The sequence below is a fragment of the Sander vitreus genome, chromosome 9 (assembly GCF_031162955.1).
Source record: "Sander vitreus isolate 19-12246 chromosome 9, sanVit1, whole genome shotgun sequence".
NCBI classification, from domain to species: domain Eukaryota; kingdom Metazoa; phylum Chordata; class Actinopteri; order Perciformes; family Percidae; genus Sander; species Sander vitreus.
Window position 1 is genome coordinate 31,755,776 of NC_135863.1, and position 21,611 is coordinate 31,777,386.

At 41.4% G+C, this 21,611-nt stretch overlaps 1 protein-coding gene across 2 annotated transcripts; it reads left to right on the plus strand.

The window, feature by feature from the left end:
• Positions 1-2,508: 2,508 nt before the first annotated feature.
• usp46 (ubiquitin specific peptidase 46) lies at positions 2,509-19,311 on the plus strand. 2 transcript variants are annotated; one of them, XM_078259726.1, is made up of 9 exons: positions 2,509-2,880; positions 6,477-6,557; positions 7,465-7,678; positions 11,873-12,111; positions 12,598-12,674; positions 12,789-12,872; positions 12,949-13,146; positions 14,968-15,046; positions 15,138-19,311. In XM_078259726.1, exons 1-9 carry the CDS (start codon positions 2,845-2,847, stop codon positions 15,237-15,239), a joined length of 1,110 nt encoding a protein of 369 aa, XP_078115852.1. In that variant the 5' UTR covers positions 2,509-2,844; the 3' UTR covers positions 15,240-19,311. The 2 variants fall into 2 exon arrangements, with proteins under 2 accessions (XP_078115852.1, XP_078115853.1); XM_078259727.1 differs by lacking the exons at positions 2,509-2,880; positions 6,477-6,557; positions 7,465-7,678 and adding an exon at positions 9,762-9,809.
• Positions 19,312-21,611: the final 2,300 nt, after the last annotated feature.

The window sequence follows — 21,611 nt, forward strand, 5'->3', positions numbered from 1 at the left end:
CTCTCTTTGTAGCAGCTGAACGACCATTAGTGCAGCCAGCCACATTTTCTGAACTCAGTAGTATTTATGTGTGTGTGTGTGTGTGTGTGTGTGTGTGTGTGTGTGTGTGTGTGTTCTTGTTTAACTACATTTATGGGGTCCAAAATCCGGGAATACAGTATACTTTTTGGCTTTGGCTTTTTAGCTTTGTGGGGCCAAAATGCTGGACCCCACAAGTTTAAAGGTCTGTTTGAGGGTTAAGACTCAGTTTTAGGATTAGGGTTAGAATGAGGTTCTGGTTAGGGTGAGGGTAAGGGTTAAGGTTAGGCATTTAGTGGTGATGGTTAAGGTTAGGGTAAGGGGCTAGGGAATGCATTATGTCAATGACGGGTCCCCACAAAGATAGTGAGACGCACTATGTGTGTGTGTGTGTGTGTGTGTGTGTGTGTGTGTGTGTGTGTAAATCCACACATTCCCCCCTCACTTCTGATCTCCACCAGCAGGCAGAGAAGGTCCTCTGAGGTTCACCTGCTGGCTGACAAAAAATATGCTGTGGATACAAAAGTCCTGTCAGCTCCATCCAAACATGAAGAGGCAACCACATACTGGATGACAGAGATTATATCTCCAAATAAACCACCTTCTCTTTTCATCTGAAGCCCCGTGTCAACACACAGGCTGACCTGCACAGCCTGAAATAAAGATAAAACAGATTTTATCTCATCAACAAGGCTGGGACTAGTTCAACATATGTCCAGAGCTGAAGTTGTTTTCATGCCTATTTTAGTTGCTGGATGAGAATTAATGTGTATGAAATGTTAGTTTTTACAGTAAGCACATTATCCATATCCACATTTCCATCAGTAAGCACGTAATGACAGTAAAAGCAGTATGAGTCAGGAAAAGGCCAGCTGTATCCACAGTGCCCCAAAATCCCTTTAATACAGACTGGAATGAAATAGAAAGTAAGTCTGAAACTGTTGTATTAGGAGCCAACAAGCTACCACCACATGTAATTGTTTCCCTGCCAATCACAAGCATGTCAAGTTTTTCGCAATAAACCTGTCGCGCATATCAAACGTCTGATCAACAATGAAACTCTCCCATCCTCCACGCCTCAAACTGGCAGCCCTGTTATTCTGTTACTTGTTTTTCTGTGAATACTTTTATTCCCCTCTCCTTTCCCACTCCTTTTGAAGTTAATCATAATGATTTGTTGTTTTCCTTTCTTATTGTTCACATGCAAATGCTAAGTAGATAATTGCCAAGAGATTGTTGTGAAAGCACGAACAAAGCGAGTGATGAATGAAAGAGTCCTGAGGGCCCCGGGACCCCTGCAGAGCTCTACGGAGGGGACACTTACCTTTTCCTTATGGCCAGCTAATTGGTGGTGCAGAAAACCTGCAAATCAAATGATTAGTTTGATGGTTAGTTATGTCAAGAATGTGCCCAACATTATGTTGAGTGTGTTGAAGGTTTGTCTCTCATGATTAAAGGGCCACTCCACAGATTTCTTTTATTTTTTTTATTTTTAGAGTAAGTAAAAAATAAGTAATCAGCTTTGGAGGGAGCTTTCTGATGATGTCACCCTGATGATGTCATCAGGGTTATATAATATTATTATATTATCTCAATTTGGGTTTAGAGACTACAAACCGAATTACAAACTGACAACAAAGAGTTTAAAAGTGAGTGTTTATCAGGCAGGGAGGGTCTGAGTTGCATTATGGGAAGTGTAGGATCCAGAGGTTTTAAAGCTATAGGGACTAAAAGTCGAAATATCTCTGCCTCTGCTGCATTCATTTTAATCAATCTTTTTTAATCAATCTGTCCTTTGACTCCCCTATCTTTATGCAAGTGCTCTTTAATTGAATTAACTAATTGTTTTCTTATGGAAAAATCATTGAATCGACTAATAGTTGTTTTGGCAGTGCATTACTGCTGACAATTTATAGAAAAATAACTGTGGACAACTTTAATAGCCGATTCATTATTTAAGCTTTATATTTGCTTTATACTTTACTACTTTATACTGCTGATTCCAAATTCTCAAATCAAAAACAGCCAATTTGTAGACCACACTAAACCCAGGTGAGCTGTATTTTTACGTATTTTCTGACATTTTATAGATAAAATAGACTTCATTGATCCCACACTGTGGAAATTCCCTGTACTAAATGAATCTGTTTATCTTTAAAATAATCAATTGTATAGAATAAATGAATCAATAAATGTAAAAGGATTACTTTATAGCTTTACAGCGCATCGTTAGGGATTCTTTCATTACAACATTGTTTTACACATAGACTGTATGTACAATAGAGCCCACAAAATCTCTTTAAACTCGTCCCAAATATGAACTACAACTTCCTCACAGCATTGCGTCAAATACTTGCTGTTGATTGGTTGCAGTTCACCTAAATTTGCTCATCCATGTCTCTATATGGCTCCATAATCCTGTCAATCAAAGTCATTAAATATAAACCAATCAGCTCTGGAGATTGTCTCATGTGGGCGGGGCTACTTTGCTTCCTCACACAGCATGCCTGTTTCCTGGTCGTTGCTAACAACCTGCTGCCTGCAAATTGGTCTGTCCACTATCCCCTCATGCATTGACGGTTCCCCGCTTTAGTGGTTTTGAGATGTGTGTAAGAATGAAGCCGTGTCGACGCTGAGTGCAGCGGGACTCTCAGCTCCGTGCTGGCTGCATGGTGCTCCGTGTCTCTCTGCCTGCTTTCTGACGCTTGAGGTTTGCAGTCTGGCCTCCAGCCGCGGCTGCGAATTAACTTAATTTCTCAGCGTCGCCTTGCTTTGAAATCATGTTTTTTTTATAAAGATGGCGGCGAGAAGGACACTGTGAACTAAATGACTGTCAGAAACATCGCCTCCATTTGTAATATGGTGAGTAGGCTATCTTGCTGTGTGTGTGTGTGTGTGTGTGTGTGTGTGTGTGTGTGTGTGTGTGTGTGTGTGTGTGTGGGGGGTCACTACTTATCCACTTTATCAGATGTCGGTGGTCAGACAGGCTAAACCTGCTGCATCCTAAACCTTCATAGTAATATGTCGTAGACCTTTACTGCCCCTTCCTTATCGCGTGACATTGTGCGTTCCGGCGATACAACACAATGTACAATTATTATGGCTGTCACTGATGATTGGCAGGTGGATGAAGCAGCTTGTTGTGATTGCATGATGTGGTGCTAATGCTGGGAGCCTTCCCTTTTATTGAGACTGGATACTAATGTGTCAAAAGCCTGCAGTGCTGGTCTGCAATACACTGAGTTATTACACTGCATCCCATGCAGAACAAGTTGTATCCATTTGTATGAGTTTTACAGACACATTGGTGAAGATAGACAGCACTGCTAAAGACGAGTCAAGTTTGAATGAACTCAGATTGGGTAAACATTAGGTGGTAGGGTGTACTAACAGTTGTACAATAAGTAAGCTTCTTCGGTTTGCAGTGGGGCTGAGTGATTATGGTTGAAATCACATCAGTTTGGATATTTCTCCATTATTATGTCTTGATTAATTGTATTGTTTATCCAATGCCCGTTATAATTTACCACAGCCCAAAGTTATGTAAAACTCACTTTACTATCATAAATGACAAAGAAAAGCATCAAATCTTGAGATTTGAGAAGCTGGAACCAGGAAATGTTTGGCATTTTGTCTTGGAAAATGCTCATTAGTTTCCCACAGCCGATGGCATCTTCAAATTGATTGTTTTACCCAACCAACCCAGAGAGACGATCATAAACGACACCAAATATTCTCCTTTTTAAAGGAACACGCCAACTTATTGGGACTTTAGCTTATTTACCGTATCCTCCAGAGTTCGATAAGTCCCAAGGGGGTAAGCTTCTCTCCACAACGCGTAGCTCCTATGGCGCCATTTGTTGCTATCAAGCCATCACTCCCCGTTAGCATTCCATTGACTGCCATTCATTTTGACGTCACTTTGACAGCGAATAACTTTACATCTGAAGCTTTTAAAGACTATTTGTCTATTGTTTATTTCTAAAGAAACACTGTAATGTATAAAAGGCTCCATTACCTTGTAGCTCACGTTATGGCTCCGTAGCAGACGTTTTTATAAAAATAGGCTAACGATTGTGTCATCACCACGTGACTTTCTGTCTCATAGTAGAGGAATTACCGTATAGTACAGGAGAAGCTCTCAGGCAGTTTGGACTTACATTAGCTGTTTAATTACTAATGTTAACTAGCATTTTGGTTAGCAATAATTAGCCTGTGCCTATGTTATCGCCTTACATATACCTACGCTCTCCGTCTCTGCTAGATTGGGAATGATTGAGATTTCTCTTGGCACAGCTACCAGAAGACTTCCAACTTTCAGACAGGTTGCTCACGTCACATCTACGTCTTCAAGCTCAGTTGGAGGCTGCTCAGTAACGCTCAGCCATCACCGAAAAGTGCTTCTAATATCCTTCACTGGTCTCCATCCAGAGCAACGGGATCTGTTGGTCCATTGTCTATGATAAGTCCATACATACCCTTCTCATCTCTGTGCGTGTTGTAACTCTGTCTGACGCACCCACCGCTAGCCTAGCTTAGCACAGATCCTGGAGGTAACCGGCTCCATCTAGCCTACTGCTCCCAATAAGTGACAAAATAACGCCAACATTTTCCTATTTACATGTTGTGATTTGTATAGTCACAGCGTGTACAAATAACAAGGTCACATGAGACACAGCCATCTTCTAACTGTATACATACTGGGAACTATATTCTCAGAAAGGCGAAGCACTGCTACTCTGTGCTCCTCACCATGGGGCTTCTCAGGTGCTGCAAGCAAATCACTCAGCCCAAGTAGCAGAATGTGCTAACTCGGCTATCGGTGGGGGTGTCAGTCAGAGTTACAACACGCACGGAGATGAGAAGGGTATGTATGGACTTATCTAACTCTGGGGGAAAGTCGGCGTGTTCCTTTTAAGATCAACATATGAATTAATTGTTTCAACTCTAGCTTTGCTATCAATGTTGTTATATGACAATGTGGCAAATGTATACAAAATGACATTAGACACATAATCAAACTGACGTTTAATGCAATAAACTGTTTTCCATTGCATCAGACAAAAGTCTTCCGAATGTGTAAAACAAAACCATCAGTAACTCATTTAGTTAGTTTTCGATTGAAATGTGCCTGCAGGCTCATGAACTGCTATATGTCTGTTGTCAGGAGCAAAGTAAAGAGAGAAATGCTTTAATACGTGGCGTGGCCATGACGGACTTTAGCAATAGCACTAAGTTTGTGCTTGCAGACAGATGGTGTTTTGACTGAGGAAAGTTTGTCACAGTGTTCCATTGATTTTCTCTCAGTCTTCTTTTGGTATATTTAGGGCAACAGTACACTCATACATTACATGCATTACTGGCAATATGTTGGTAAGGACTTTCAGACATTTAAAAGCACATAATGAAAAACTTTATACTAAAGGTGAGGCAGACAAGGTTTCCAACAATACATGTTTATAATACAAAGCAAGTGAGCAAAGACTGTGGGTGTTGTGATTCTTCTGCTCTGCCAGTGTACCCATCACAGTTCTGTACTCAAAGCCTGCATTGTTTTCTTTGAGACAATCAAGGATACGTCTTTTTTTTTTTAAAATAAATGATGCCGCTGCCTGCTGTTTATAAGGAGGAGCTCAGAAGTCAAAATGTGGCATCGGGTGTCAGTAGCAGTTGCATGGATATTTCATTTTTCTCACACTCAGTGTTTTGTGTCACTATTTATGGACTTTCAGGAATTTGCCCACTATTTTCTCTCAAGTTGTGTATAATAAAGGTCTGTGTAATAAAGGTCCATGTTTGCATTCTACGACTTCCCACAAGGAAAGAATCAGTTTGTATGTAGTGTACAGTACTGTACTTGGACTTGTGCTCAGACTGGAAGCTGTAAATTGGACAAAGAGGTATTCAGTGTCTGCTTTGACGGGAGAGAAATGACAGTCATTGAAAGTGGAAGCCTTCCCCAAACTAAATTGTCTTCTGTGTTCGCTCAACAAAGCTGTGGTTCATTTGGAAAAGCTTTGTGCTCTGACAAGAGATAAGTTGTCCGTCTCTGCAATCAGTTGCAAAATACTCCGGACTTTAGACAGTCTATTTAGACCGTATCCTTTTTCAACTTTGATAGGAGGGTTTTTTCTGGCAAGAAAAGACTTCAAGACGAGCTACGTCATTCTAATGAAAATTGATGCATTGACATTTGGCAGAAAGGATCGTTTTATCAATTCTACTGCACGAAAGAGAGGCCTCTAATTTAGCTTTATCTCTTATCTACAGCTTTAAACTCTCAGTAGTCCTTTTCTACACATGTCCATATTCATTTGGCTACAGACCAGACAAATGAGGCTTTCATTTTAGCCTTGTAACTCCCCATAATAACTGAGTGAACTGTGTTGTATAAGATGATGTTAATGATGACAAAAAAACATCCTTCATGTCCCATATTTTGTCTCTGGTTTTTTTAGGGCACCAATGCCTCTGCTCTGGAGAAAGACATCGGCCCGGAGCAATTTCCAATCAATGAACACTACTTTGGATTGGTCAATGTGAGTATCACTAAATCCTCTCATACATGAACCCTTGTGTTGTCTTCCCGTCAACCGTTACCTTGTCGTCCTTCCGGGGACAAAATTGAAAATGAACTTTTTTTGGTGCTTTTTCTGTTGTTTTTGTCGCTTTTATTTGATGATTTTGGCGCTTTTTAAAACATTTTTGTTCCTCTTTTCAACGTTTTTTTTTTTATTTCTTTTATTCATGGTCAATAAACCTCATTTAAATGACATTATACCTATTTTTTGAGTTTATAAAAAAGCTGAAATTATGAATTATTTCGACTAATAGTTAAGATCAGAGGATGCTGAGTGAATCACAGACTGGTTTAGTCAAAATACTGTTTTAAAACCATTTAAACATACACACATATATATTTATTTATTTATTTTCAAATGCTATGAAATTAAAACAACAATTCAATGAGAGTAATCATTCATTTTACCTGCGAAGCATGGTACATCCAAGTTATTTTGGGGCAATTTGTTTGTAAGAAAGCCATATTTCTGATATAAAAAAACTTTGAAAACGGGTCAAATTTGACCTGAGGGCAACAGAAGGGTTAACAAAAGGTACTGCCAAAAAAACACTGGTGTCATTTTTCAAAACAAACTGCCATGGGACTCAGGTGAGTCATGTCCTCTGCTGGATAGCTAGCACTGAAGGTGAGAGTGTTGTGTGTCAGCCTGTTTTGTTTCCTTAATATGGCATTCACATAAACACCCACGTTTCTCAACACCCCAGATTCTGTCCAGATGGATAAAAACAATTGATCACATCTGTATTTTTCCACCAGCTCATAACTATTTTTATTTTATTATTATTAACAAATAATCTCTTTAATAAATGGACTGAAACCCCCTCTTCTGTTCTCATCTTTGCCCCTGCCCCTCCCTTCCTCAGTTTGGAAACACATGCTACTGTAACTCGGTGCTCCAGGCTCTCTACTTCTGCCGGCCTTTCCGGGAGAATGTGCTGGCTTACAAAGCCCAACAGAAGAAGAAGGAGAACCTGCTCACATGCCTGGCTGACCTCTTCCACTCCATTGCCACACAGAAGAAGAAAGTGGGCGTCATCCCGCCCAAGAAGTTCATCTCCCGCCTACGGAAAGAGAACGGTGAGAGCCCAATCCTGGTTCAGTAAAAGACGCGTTGGTCCAAACTGAAGTCACATTATCAAAACTCTTCATACAGTCAGCGAAACAGAAGTCTATGTGGACCTAGTCTCGCATTGCCAGACCTTCCTCCACAGCGCTGCGGAGGAGGGTCTGGCTAGTCCACACAGCACTCCGGGATGGGAGAGAAACATGCTCTGGCTATTGGCATTTTTTTAAACCAATCACAATCGTGAGCCACGGTGCCTCTGCAAAATAGCCTCTGGAAGGAACTTGTTTTGGTGGAACATGTGTACGTTCAAAAGTAGTTTTAGTCGTGCAACAGAAAACTCAGATTGGACAGATAGTCTAGCTAGCTGTCTGGATTTACCCTGCAGAGATCTGAGGAGCAGTTAACCATAGTCCTCAGAAATCCACCGGAGGTTAGAACGCCAACACAAAGTCAGAGGAAGGTGACGGATATCCGGCCGAAAACAGTGAGATCCGGCGGGATTTCTGGCGGCAACAGAGCAATCCCGGAAGTGGAATGTCGTGGATATGGATTAATCTGGAACAAACTGAATCATTTGTCATTGATTTCACACAAAATGCATTCAGTGACCACATTCACCAAAATCCATGAACAAATATAATGGGATGCATGTTGGTGATGCAGACTGTACGAAGAGTTTTGAAAACGTGTTTTTAGTGTTGCCCGATGCTTGTTAGCAATCAGGAAAAAAAACTAACATGAGTTCCAGTGCTTTTCAGTTAAACAAGATAAAACAAATCCAATATGTCATAGATAATATGATCATTAAAGCAATCCTGACATTATCAGTTAAGATAAAAGTTTGCTTTAAGTTGGGTTTTAAAAGAGGATACTTACTTGATATAACACCTAGAAAATCACTACAATGGACAGTTTTCACAGCAGGTAAAGCACAGGTGTAAATAATGCCACTAATGATGTGTGCATGTAGCTAATTACTTACTAGTTCACCTGTGCTTTTCTTGGTATTACAACTCAAATTGTGTCCCATGAACTAGGTATTTTGGTTGGTTTGGTGTTGGACAGTGAGCATGCTAAAGGGAGCTCAAATCCAAATGTCCTCGCTAGAGCTGTGAAGATGAATCTTATATATATATATATACACACACTAATTGGTTGTCAACTGTCAATTAATCGCCAACTATTTTGATAATCAATTTAATCGGTCTAAAGCTGCAGACACACTGACCAGACGGCCGACCCTCGGCAGAAAAGGCAGTTGGACTGATCAGTGTCCCCGAGTTTGTCAAAAAAGTGCCTCGGAACACACCAAAGCGACGAGACGTAATACGTCTCCATAACAGCAGGCGGCGCTAATCTGTATAGTCACCCAAAAATGAAAACCGGCAGCTGATTGGACGAACGCGTCACGTGGGTCTGGTTTCTCTGGAAATTTAAAGCCAGACAGTCATGGCGGCTTGTTCAGAATACGATCTCATATTGTACTAAAATAGTTCACCGAAACGTGTTTCTGAAAACATTTTAAGAGAGAAATAGGCCGTGCAGTTGCTGAATCTGTCATTTCAGATCGACAAGGGTCAGTTTAAAAGATTTGCATCAAGATTTTCCTCATTCCGCTCCCCGTTTCCGGGTTAGCACTCAATCAGATGGGTCATTTGAGTCCGACTGACGACGGCACGGAACACACCGAACAGACTCGAGTCACCGACCTCGCCAGACTGTCCAACGGCCGATAATTGGGTTGGTGTGTCAGCGCCTTAAGTCATTTTTTATATAAAAAAAGAAGTAAAACATTCTCTAATTCCAGCTTCTAAAATGTTTTTAGTTATTTCCACTCCTTTATGACAGTAAACTGAATATCTTGACAAACAAGACATTTGAGGACGTCATCTTGGGCTTTGGAAAACACTGATTAACATTTTACACGATTTTCTGACATTTTATAGACCTGTTTGGTAAAATGATTATTTTCATTGTCAATAAATTAATTTATCGACAGTGAAAATAATCGTAAGTTGCAGCCCTAGTCTCCGTAACTTTACATGCCTTCCAAAGTAGCCTTTTCTATTTGGTATTCTTGTTTTCTCCACAGACATGTTCCTAAACAATCGCAGAGTGGAGATTTGTGGTTTTGTATTGCGTGTGAGTAGCAGTGCTAGCTTTAATGTAGTCTGAATGTTGGAGGTGAAGGGCAGGTGCATGTTGGAGCTAAGGTCATTCAGAGAGTGGAACTGACAGAGACTGTCTGTTCTCTGCTGTCCATATTGACGAAGCTCTTTATGTGACTGAACAATGCAATCTCTGTTGGGATCCAGCTTTGGTCAGCTGCCTCCTCTCTGGACATTTTTGTCTTTTTTTCTGCTCTCTTTCCCCCCACCTCCCACTCCTCACTTTTCAGATTTTTTAACTTTCACATACACGTGTGTATGGATGTTGGTATAATCGGTGTAGCCTTCTGATTTTATTTACATGATCTGTAGTACTGTAGATGTCTCTCAAGACAGAAATTAGGAAATCATTAAAGTTAGCTTAGGCCAAAGACTAGAAACTAGGCCAAGAGCTAGCCTAGCTCTGTCTGAAGGTAACAAAATCGGCCAAGTAAATAACACCTTGTATCTGGCTTATGTACTGGGTACAAAAACCAACATGTAAAATCAAGGAAACAAAGGACGACAATTGGGCATTGTACGGTGGGTTAAAGCAATACTTTGCCGATTTTTAACCAGCTCTGAGTCATCTTTGTGTGGGCGGTGTTCCCTTCTTTGGCGCTCCGGGCAGTGGAGGTCTGCCGTCATCCGCCGGATCTCGGACGCGTTTCGCATCATCCGGTGGATTTCAACAGACCTCCGGAGCTTTGTGCACTGGTTTCAAGAAGGGGAAGCCAACACCATTCATCTAAACACACTGCCCACATTGCCATGACACAGTGCTGGAGGTTTTAAATCAGCAAAATATGTCTTAAAGTGCTTATATTATGCTAATTTTCAGGTTCATAATAGTATTTAGAGGTTATATTAGAATAGGTTTACATGGTTTAATTTTCAAAAACCACCATATATTTGTTGTACTGCACATTGCTGCAGCTCCTCTTTTCACCCTTTGTTCAGGTCTCTGTTTTAGCTACAGAGTGAGACATCGCACTTTTGTCCCATCTTTGTTGGGAGTCACACATGCTCAGTAGCTAGGTAAGGACTACTAGCCAGTCAGAAGCAGAGTATGAGGGCGTGCCCTGACAGTACCTAGGTAAGGACTACTAGCCAGTCAGAAGCAGAGTATGAGGGCGTGCCCTGACAGTACCTAGGTAAGGACTACTAGCCAGTCAGAAGCAGAGTATGAGGGCGTGCCCTGACAGTAGCTAGGTAAGGACTACTAGCCAGTCAGAAGCAGAGTATGAGGGCGTGCCATGCTAGCAGCTAGGCGAGCATTATAACGTGTGTTCCAAAGTGACCACGTTTGTCTCTGAAGTAAAGGCTGGACTACAATAGAGCTGTTTGGAGCAGTTTGTGAACAGTGTTTTCTGTTGGAGAGGGTAAGTCCCTTTGGGGGGGGGGACTTTGGGCTTTTTCACTTCTGTAAACCTAGAACATGCACAAAAAAGATATATAACACAATAAAGGAAAAGGAAAAAGCATAATACGAGCACTTTAAAGTGTCGGACTGTTACTTACAACCAGCAAAGACTCCAGGAAGTTACTGATCCAAGCGAGATATACTGTAATGTGTTAAAGGTGCTACTATGTACATTTTGTTCCCTTTGGACAGAGCCAGGCAAACTGTCTGTGCCTCTTTCTAGTCTTTTTGCTAAGCTAACAGGCTGCTGGCTGTAGCCTTATATTAAACAGACAGACATGAGAGTAGTATCGATCTTCTCATCTAACTCTCCGTCAGAATTAAGCGAATAAGCGTATTTCCCATAATGCCAAACTTTCTCTTTAAAGGGAAGCTGTGATTCAGGCCATATATTACTCGACACAAAGCCATTCAGCTGTCTAACAAAAAAAATAGCTTTGAGTGATTTTAATATAGGCCTGCCTTAGGCTAAGTGTGCAGAATTACTATGTACAAAATTACTAATATTTGATTCAGTTAATCATTATGAAATGGCTGGAATCAAGATCAGTGGCCAAAACACTTGCCTGGGACATCCATATCATTTCCCCTCTATGAATTCTCTCCCCTTACTTTATCTCTGCGTCTTACTCCAGATCTGTTCGACAACTACATGCAACAGGATGCCCACGAATTCCTCAACTACCTGCTGAACACGGTGGCCGACATCCTGCAAGAGGAGAAGAAGCAGGAAAAGCAGAACGGCCGCCTCAAGAACAACGGCACCGCCATCACCACGGAGACCGAGACGGAGAACAAGACAGAGCCCACGTGGGTTCACGATATCTTCCAAGGCACACTGACCAATGAGACACGCTGCCTCAACTGTGAAACGGTGTGTGTGTGGCTCTGCTTTATTCGCCTGTTGAGTGTTTCTTAGAGAGTAGTATATTTAATGTTATCTGTCCCCGGCGGTGTCACCCTGGAAAACAGATCTGTCCTGAATAAGTCTGGAAAAGGGATTAGCCTTTTGCAGAGATGCAACAAGACAACAAAGAATATGCGCTGAACGCACCCGGTGGGCTTCCGGCCACCCACTGTACGTCAAGGCTGGCGGAGGCTTTTGTCCTCACAATTTCGAGGGCGAGGAGTGGGAGGGGTTGCCCTGAACAACCCCTGCCGACACCACGCCGCTGCAGTGCACAGAGACAAAAGCTACTCAGTACAATCAGCATTTCAAAGACCGTCTGTGTGTGTATAGGTGTGGGCAGGCAGGGCGTTATGTCACAGCACAGCAGGCCTATCCTCACTGGCTCAGTCAAAGAAAAACCCCAGTTTAGTTACGTTATGGTCTCTCTCTCTCTCTCTTTCTCTTTGGCAGGTAAGCAGCAAAGATGAAGATTTTCTGGATCTTTCTGTGGATGTGGAGCAGAACACGTCAATAACACACTGCCTCAGGTAGACTTGATTTATTACACGTTCAGTCACAGTTCAAAGGCCGACAGTCCTATTCCCTTTGGTCTGACTGAGATTGAATAACCAAGCCCTCCTGTGCCGTGCTCTCCCCTCTAGGGACTTCAGTAACACAGAGACGTTGTGCAGTGAATACAAATACTACTGTGAGGCATGCTGCAGCAAGCAGGAAGCACAGAAACGGTCAGTAAAGCACTGAGCGCAACACCACTGTCATGTGTCACCGCACATGTTTCTGAGCACGTATGCTTCTCTGCAGGATGCGCGTCAAGAAGCTTCCTATGATCCTGGCACTACACCTGAAGAGGTTTAAGTACATGGAGCAGCTGCACCGCTACACCAAGCTGTCCTATCGAGTGGTGTTCCCCCTAGAACTCCGTCTGTTCAACACATCCGGGGATGCAGTCAACCTGGATCGCATGTACGATCTAGTAGCGGTGGTGGTTCACTGTGGCAGGTACGGTATGCTAAATACCAGTCCAAAATAAAAGACCTTAATATGAGTCGTAGTGCACTCGCACTTGACACCAACTACGTATGTAAAGATGTATCGTAGTGTCAGGTTTCAAGACTTTTAATCCCCTTAAAAGAGAATTCCGGTCGATTTCAACCCGTAGCTCTGTTGTTTGGAAATTTTGAGTGCTGTTACTAGCGAGAAAAACGAAAACAATCGGTGCTGCCTACACCATGTTATCCTGCTAGATTTTGCAGCCAACAGGCTTAAACAGGGCAAGTTTTAAACTTGTTTTTAGCCTCTAAACATGTACCCTTGTGCAGTTATTCCTACCGAGGGAACACAGCGAATTTGACTGCAATAGCTGTGACAGAAATGCATAAATGTTGTGTTAATCCACACCTCTGTTTATTTCCTGGTTTCTGGTGAAGTCCACACTAGTCGATTGCCGAACTCATACAATCCAATATTCCAAAACATATATTTTTTTGTACAGCATTTTGGTCAGCTTGAACTGTGTTTAAATGTGCTCTAGAAATACACTTTACTTACTTTACAAGAGACGGGGTTTAGAGAGCAGTTCTCAACAAAGTAAACGGAAGTACAGAACCCTTGTGTTGTCCTCCGGGTCACTGGGACCCGGAGGACAACACAAGGGTTAAAACTTGCCCTGTTTAAGTCTGTCGTCTGCTAACTCTAGCAGGAGGATAACACGGTGTAGGGAGCACCGATTGTTTTCGTTTTTCTCGCTACTGACAGCACTCCAAATTCACAAACGACAGAGCTACGGGTTGAAATCGACCGGAATTCTCCTTTTTAAGATTCTGCAGACTCAGTGATCCGACTTCACATTAGTTGAGCTCCATAAGAAACAGGTTTTAGCTGGTGGTCCTGCGACTATAAAATAGGGCTCATTGATTCTTGCTGTATCCCATCACTTTATTCTATATAATATTAGGACAATAGTTGTGCATTTTGTGAATGCGCCCTTTTTTGCCGAGAGTTAGATGAGAAGATCGATACCACTCTCGTGTCTGCACGGTGAAGTCCTCATGTTTCAATCATTGTTGGATGTTTGAGCTTCACTGTGCAGAATGATGATGTATAGAGTTTGACACTAACAAGCTGTTTTCACATTCATCTGCTGAAGGGTGGAAGTCTCTTTGTGCTTACCATAAATATGAGTTAAAGATGTGTATGAACGGGAATCACAACTAGTTTGGAAGCCAATGTCTTCCAAGTGTGAGGATTTTTCCATGAAATACGAGACACGTGGCAATGAAAAATATGAGCACGTTCATTTGAAATATTCTCACTGTGAGAACAAGACTTTAGGCAAGAAAGCGAGCAAGCATGTCTCCCAAAATGTCGAACTATTCCTTGAAAAACAGCAGCATGAGTGTTGAGGACCTTGGCTCATACTCAATTATGAGTATGTGCGGCATAGTTCTCTTCTTTTCTTCAAAGACAGAGTTTCTGCATTACTGCTCAGAATTACCTGAATACCTGAAGAATACCTTTAACATAAATGTGACATCACGAGAATTTCATCTTTAGACCTAAAGATGATTAGCTGCTCCATTATTTATTATAAAATAATGATAAATGATATTTAAAAAATGCAAATGTTGTGAATCTTTAACATTGACCCATTTTTGAAATCCTAATATAATGACGACGAATATTTGTGTGTTCTGCATTTCTGTTGCACACATGAATTCAGCAGCTCCTGCAGGAAGCTGAGACAGATGTAGTACAGTGTGGGAGTTTTTGAAATGCAGCATATTTACATCAGAGACTCACTGTTTGCCTCTGTTTCATCAGCGGCCCAAACAGAGGCCATTACATCACCATCGTGAAGAGTCACGGCTTCTGGCTGCTGTTTGATGATGACATTGTGGAGGTGCGTCACTTGACTCATCTGTTTTGCTGTACATTTACATTCACTGTTGTTCTTGACCATCGGTAAGCAGCATCTTGCTTGTGTTGTGCAGAAAATTGACGCCCAGGCCATCGAGGAGTTTTACGGGCTTACCTCAGACATCTCCAAGAACTCTGAGTCAGGATACATCCTCTTCTACCAGTCCAGGGAGTGACTGGAGCTGGATCAGGGACACAGGAGAAGACTAAAATAGGATGAGACCTTTTTTTTTCTTCTTTTTTTTTTTTTTTACCTTCAGCCTAACGGACCCAGACTCCTGCCATCTCCATCCCATCCTGTTCCCATCCTCCAAGTCCGACCTCGTGCCAATCCTCTGTCCCATCCCCAATCTCTTGCTTTACCTGTGCTTCATCTCTCTCTCTCTGTGTAACTTGCTTCTTGCCTTTTAGTCACCTGCATCTGGACTGCACTTTAAAAAACGAAAGCAAAAAAATGCTCAGCGGCATGACAAAAACAAAAAGGAGTCTATGTTCACATGGAGTCTCACACGCTTAGGTGTACACTGGTGGGAGGATCCTGCAGAGGTGATTCTCTACCAGATACAAGGTTGGGTTGAAGGGTCTGGTGCAACACCGACTGTTGTCAGAAATTGTTCAAATAATTTATATGTATATAAGGTCTTCTTCCGTGATGCGTCACCCCTGCTTAGTTCCTTTCATTAGGGCTATTTTCCCCATCACTGTTCAGTCCTTTGATATGTTCCTGTCCCTGGCAGATGCATGAGAAGTGAATCAAGTTGGAGACAAACACTGTATAATAGATAGATTTCATGCATTTTCAATGGTTTAGAAGCAATATCTGAACACTATTTAGAGAGCACTCACAAGCTAAAAAGCACAACCTAAACTTCAGCTGAAACTGTTGACAGTACAGAGGTTGTTTTGTCCCATAGAGAACCACTCTGTGAGCCGCTGTGTGTGCTTTAACTCGTGTCAGACAATCAGTTATGATCAACACTTAATCCAACTGAGCCACACGCTCCAACACTACACACGAAAGGAAATCCTGTTTTCTCTGTCAGATGGATCTCCATTCAAATCAGCTGAGTCTTTATTAAGTTTTCATTCAGATAGAAAACCCATATTTATTGTACTTAACATATTTATTTCTGTTATTTGGAGTGTAGCCTGGTAGATAATGAAGGTTAATGTGTAATATGGCTCTTTTGAGAGCTTTGTATGTTAAGACTCTGTTGTCTAAGCTCTGTGTGAAGGACACAGTGTATGTAATACACAACTTAAAGCTGGAGTAGGCAGTTTAGTTTTACGTCATTGGGCAAACATTCTATAATAGTCTTAACATATTGCAATTCAAGTGGTCTGATAGAAAACTAGACTTCTGCACCTACTATTGGCTTTGTTTTCAGGCTTTAGAAAAGCCTAGCCTGTGACGAAAGACTTTGGCCGATCACAGGTCATTTTAGAGAGAGTTGAGTGAGTTCTACGCATGCAGATGCATGTGTACGTCTCTTCAGATGGTGAAAGCCTGTATCGATAGCGGAAGATCCTGCAGAAAAAGTTGCTTTTCCAGCATTGGCAACAACTGCCTTCACTGCAAAGCAACCCAAAAAAAATGACGGTAAACTTCTCCAAAAAAAGTCTATAAGAGTCTGACAAACACAATAAAACACACGTAAATATTGTCAAAGCATTTCGGAGATGGTGAGAAAATGTTGCTAATAGTTTAGCCTTCTGCTTACTGTAAAAGCTCATGGCTGTGGCTAACTGAAGTTCATATTCATGTAGTTAGCTAGAGCCTCGAATCTCAGTGTGTCATCTCAAAGGGCTTTACAGGCCCACAAGTTTGCAAAGAAAACAGGGCAGTTATTCTCATAGGATTGCCGCTATATAACGGCATCAGGATCACAATCACCATGGGGATGATTGAAATGAATGACTAGTACTGGCACCATAGACCGTTAAATAAGTGGACAAAGTGACGCCGTTGTTTTCTACAGAGACCAGTGAAGTCTATTAGAAGCACTTTTCCGGTGACGGCTGAGCGTTACTGAGCAGCCTCCAACTGAGAGAGACGACGTAGATGTGACGTGAGCAACCTGTCTGAAAGTTGGAAGTCTTCTGGTAGCTGTGCCAAGAGAAATCTCAATCATTCCCAATCTAGCAGAGACGGAGAGCGTAGGTATATGTAAGGAGATAACATAGGCACAGGCTAATTATTGATCACTAAAATGCTTAGTAAACATAAGTAATTAAACTTAAACAGCTAATGTAAGTCCAAACTGCCTGAGAGCTTCTCCTGTACTATATGGTAATTCCTCTACTATGAGACAGTAAGTCACTTGGTGATGACACAATCTTTAGCCTATTTTTATAAAAACGTCTGCTACGGAGCCATAACGTGAGGTACAAGGTAATGGTGCCTTTTATACATTGTCGTGTTTCTTTAGAAATAAACAACGGACAAATAGAGTCTTTAAACGCTTCAGATGTAAAGTTATTCACTGTCAAAGTGACGTCAAAATGAATGGCAGTCAATGGAATGCTAACGGGGAGTGATGGCTTAATAGCAACAAAATGGCGCCATAGGAGCTACACGTTATGGAGAGAAGCTTACCCCCTTGACTGGCACAGGTTACTGTATGAATGTGCATATACCTGTGCTCATCTGGTGGGAGGGGCTTAGGACAGCCAGGCTGAAGGAGGAGGGCTGCACTTTAAAAACATTTTTTTTTTTTATTATTTTTTTTTTTTTTTCATTTCCAGAAAACCGCCTGCCCCAGCTTTAATAGGACGGCTGCAAATAATTGTTATCAGTTATATTTTTAATTGTTAAAAGTTTGCATGTTAAATCATAAGATAAGACATGTTAACGTGATGCAAGTGAGACCCAACCCTGAACTGCCCAATCATTCGATTGACATAAAATAGTGAAAATCGTGCAATAAGAGGTGAAGGTATCCAGTGTGGGAGTTCCCAGTGACACTAATATAAAGTACATTTAAATGTTAGTAGTAGATGTGTTTCTTATTGGCTGAATTCTTTCCCAGTGCTGTGTTTGTGTGGTTGTAATATATGCTAGGATGTTAGCTTAGCTACAGCGTTCTTTCCTCCATTTTTTTTTTTAACCTTACCCAGCATTGTCTTTTCTTTCTCTTTTCATTCCCATCCTGAACTACAGCTTAGTAGTTTTCTCTTGGTTTGTCTCTGACTTTGATGCTGTAAATTGTGTGTGACATATGTAGCACATTGGAATTCGAAATCCCATAGGAGTCCCATTTAAGCCTCGATGTTGATTCATACGATATCCCTTGTACTGTAGATGTTTTTCTCTTTGGCTCATTCCCCAGGGTCTGTGGCCATGCCCTGTGGAATAGTGTGACATCAAACTACTTGTTTTCATGTGAATGCCATTCCTATTTGCTGCACATCAGCAGAATTACCATTTCAAATTCATCTCATTATAAATAAGAGGTAGGAATAGGATTCATTTGCTAGCTTTGTGTCTATTCAGGAAAGGCAGAATTTAAAGTGAAAATAGTGAAACTCTGAGTTTTGAATGCACTTGTTTCTGCCGTCTCTTCCATTTAGTCTGTTACTGGGTGAAGTCACGAGGAATACGTGCCAAACTGGAGTCGATACCGACCATGCAACAGTCTTTAACAGAGCATTATTTTCTTTGTAAAGATACAGCTGTACATATTATGTAGAGAAACACTTCTGGAAATAGGAAAATATTTTTTTAAAGTGAAGATCTTTAAAATGTAAAGACACTCATGGCAAAGATTTTAACTTAACGCTGACCATAAAATGAAACCCTGTTAAGGAAATACTGTGCTATTTTACAATCACTCAATTACATATTCAATCAGATTTGTCACCATTTGTCATATTATTGGGGGTTTTTTCTGGGTTAAACTGAGCCAGGATAGAAAACGGTAGCAGGAATGGTCTGACACATTTTAGACCTGCGTGAGAGAAAAGAGACTCTTAACGCGCTGATCTTCCATCAACACTTATGCACTCGCCCTCACTGAAACGCTCAGTCGTTGCACTTGGTCTGATATACCTTACTGTGATAGTGTTCTACCTAGGAGAGCTGGGGTCTGTGTGACGGAGGGAGGAGAGGAATCCAGAGTCTCCATCTAGTTGTAAACTGAAAGTGCACTTTATTAATGATGAGCTTCAATGCTTTAACATGAAGAACCACAGTTTAACACACTCATTTTGAGTTATTTCTTCTGTTCAATAAAATGACTTTCAACTATTGCTGGAGTGTTTGTATTTTCTAGGACTCTAGTGTGCTTGCTTTATGGGCCTCACAGTGCGGAAGTACTTCCGATCATCCAGGTAATTTTTTTTGTAAAGTTAAAGGTTATTTTTAGTTAAACACCTGTTAGCAGCAGGAATACGTGCGTAGACTCCAGTTGTTTGATCTCATCTTATGGGCTGGTCTAACGGTAGCTAAGAAGATGTTGGCTTTGAGATGGCAGCCGCAACATACCTTAACCTGGCAGCAATGGTTCAACTCACTTCTTGAAATTGTTTATATGGAGTGGTCCGTGGCCTGAATACATGGCACCAGCATTAAAACTACCTGGGGCATGGGATGAAACATACAGTACCAGTCAAAAGTTTGGACACGCTTTCTCAATAGGAAAGCGTGTCCAAACTTTTGACTGGTACTGTACACTTTAAATAAAAGGGTGCAGCGTGATCGTCTTTAATCTTTTGTTTTTGGGGGGAGAGATCCGGGGGGGGGTATACACTGTTTGGTTTTAGTTTTGTATGTGTGTTAAGGGATAGGGGGGCTGAAAAAAAAGAAAAAGAAATGGCTAAATCTGTGATCTGTAATGTTAATATTGTGCCTTTCTCAATAAAAAAAATGGATAAAAAAAAAAAATTAAAGCATATGTTAGAATGCATACTGACTTTTGTAGAGTATATTTTATTCTGTCGATACCAGTGTGAACTCACTATACTGAAAACCTGCTACAAATGTATGTTTTGTATGTTGGGACATTGCTTTTGTCATCTCACTACATGTTAATCCTGTATGAGAGCATCCTAATACCAATTTCTTAGAAAAGAGAGGATGTTCCCTGGAGAACACTAATATAATATCACAGTTTTCTCTAATAAAGAAAAGAAAGAAACATTATCAAGACTACTTGTCACCTCCACAGCGTCTAAGTCTGTCCAGAACATATCTTAATCTAACAGAAACTTCCTGTTTTATTTTGGTTTTCACTGAATATTAGACGACATGTCCATCTTTACAGCTATCAGCTTTCTGTCCTCTCAGTCACCCTGAAACCTCAGCTAATCCCCCAGGAGAGAAAATACGGCAGCTGCCAGGAGAGTCTGGCACAGTTCATGTGTTGATACTTCCACCTTTCCCCTCCTCTTCTCCCTTGTTTACTACTCCAGCTCTCTGCCTGCTCTCGCTCAGGCTGCGTACATCGAGGAAATGTGTGGAGTCATAAGCCACCCAGCTGATGCAATTTCTAACTGACAAACATGATATATTTCAGTGTGTCTTAATGAAAGAAATGAATGAACAGTATATATCCTGAATCAGCAGGGGATTTTATCAGAATACAGCATATAAAAAACTGCTTGGAAATATTGGATAGGATTAAACAACAGAATGTCATTTTGCAATCACATTCGTTATTACTTTCACTTGTTTTTATTTTCAACTAATTGTGGTTAATCATCATGGAAACATTAATTGGTCATGTGACAAGGGCTGGGAAGAACCGTATAAAAATGAAGTGCAATACACTTACAATAAACTTGTCTCAAACTTCAACAAAGAAAACCTCTCTGTACACAGTTATCAAAGTGCAATACACAATTTATTTCTTACAGCATCAAGTGCCCTACAGTGAGTTCAATATGTTTCTACTTCTAAACTGGCCTCAACATTTCAACAAAGTACACAGTTGCCACACAATGTGTGTTTAAATTATAAATCCATTTACCAAATGGAAAGGCAGCATTTGGCAGAACAGCAGCAGCAGTGGCAGCAAAAACTGTCTTTTCCTGTTAGTAGTGTCCTGAGGAGTGTCCCGGGACAGGGACAGTCAGACACTGTCCTGTGACTCCCAGACACTGTCCTGTGACTCCCATGACTGTCCCGGGACAGTCAGACACTGTCGTCTGACTGTCCCGGGACACTCCTCAGGACACTACTAACAGGAAAGGACAGTTTTTGCTGCCACTCCTTCTGCAGAACAGGCAGCAAAGTGACAGTACTCTGATCCAATGGAAATCAAATTTGTTAGATTGACACGCGCTAGCCCAGTGGATTGGGGGGGCACGAGGGAGGGCCAATCATAGAGGGGCCCATAGGAGCGTTTTATAAATCAGTGCCCCCTAGCAGTGGCAGGAAATATGACCCACAGGAGCGATTACCGTCCTCATCAGGCCCCCATGAAGTGCGCCGGGCTTTGAAACAAATTGAACATGGCGGCCAAATGGTGGAATTGCAACGTCAGGTGATGCCCTCTTGTCCAAAAAGACTTTTTCCCATAGACGTACATGGCAAAAGACATATCTGTTAA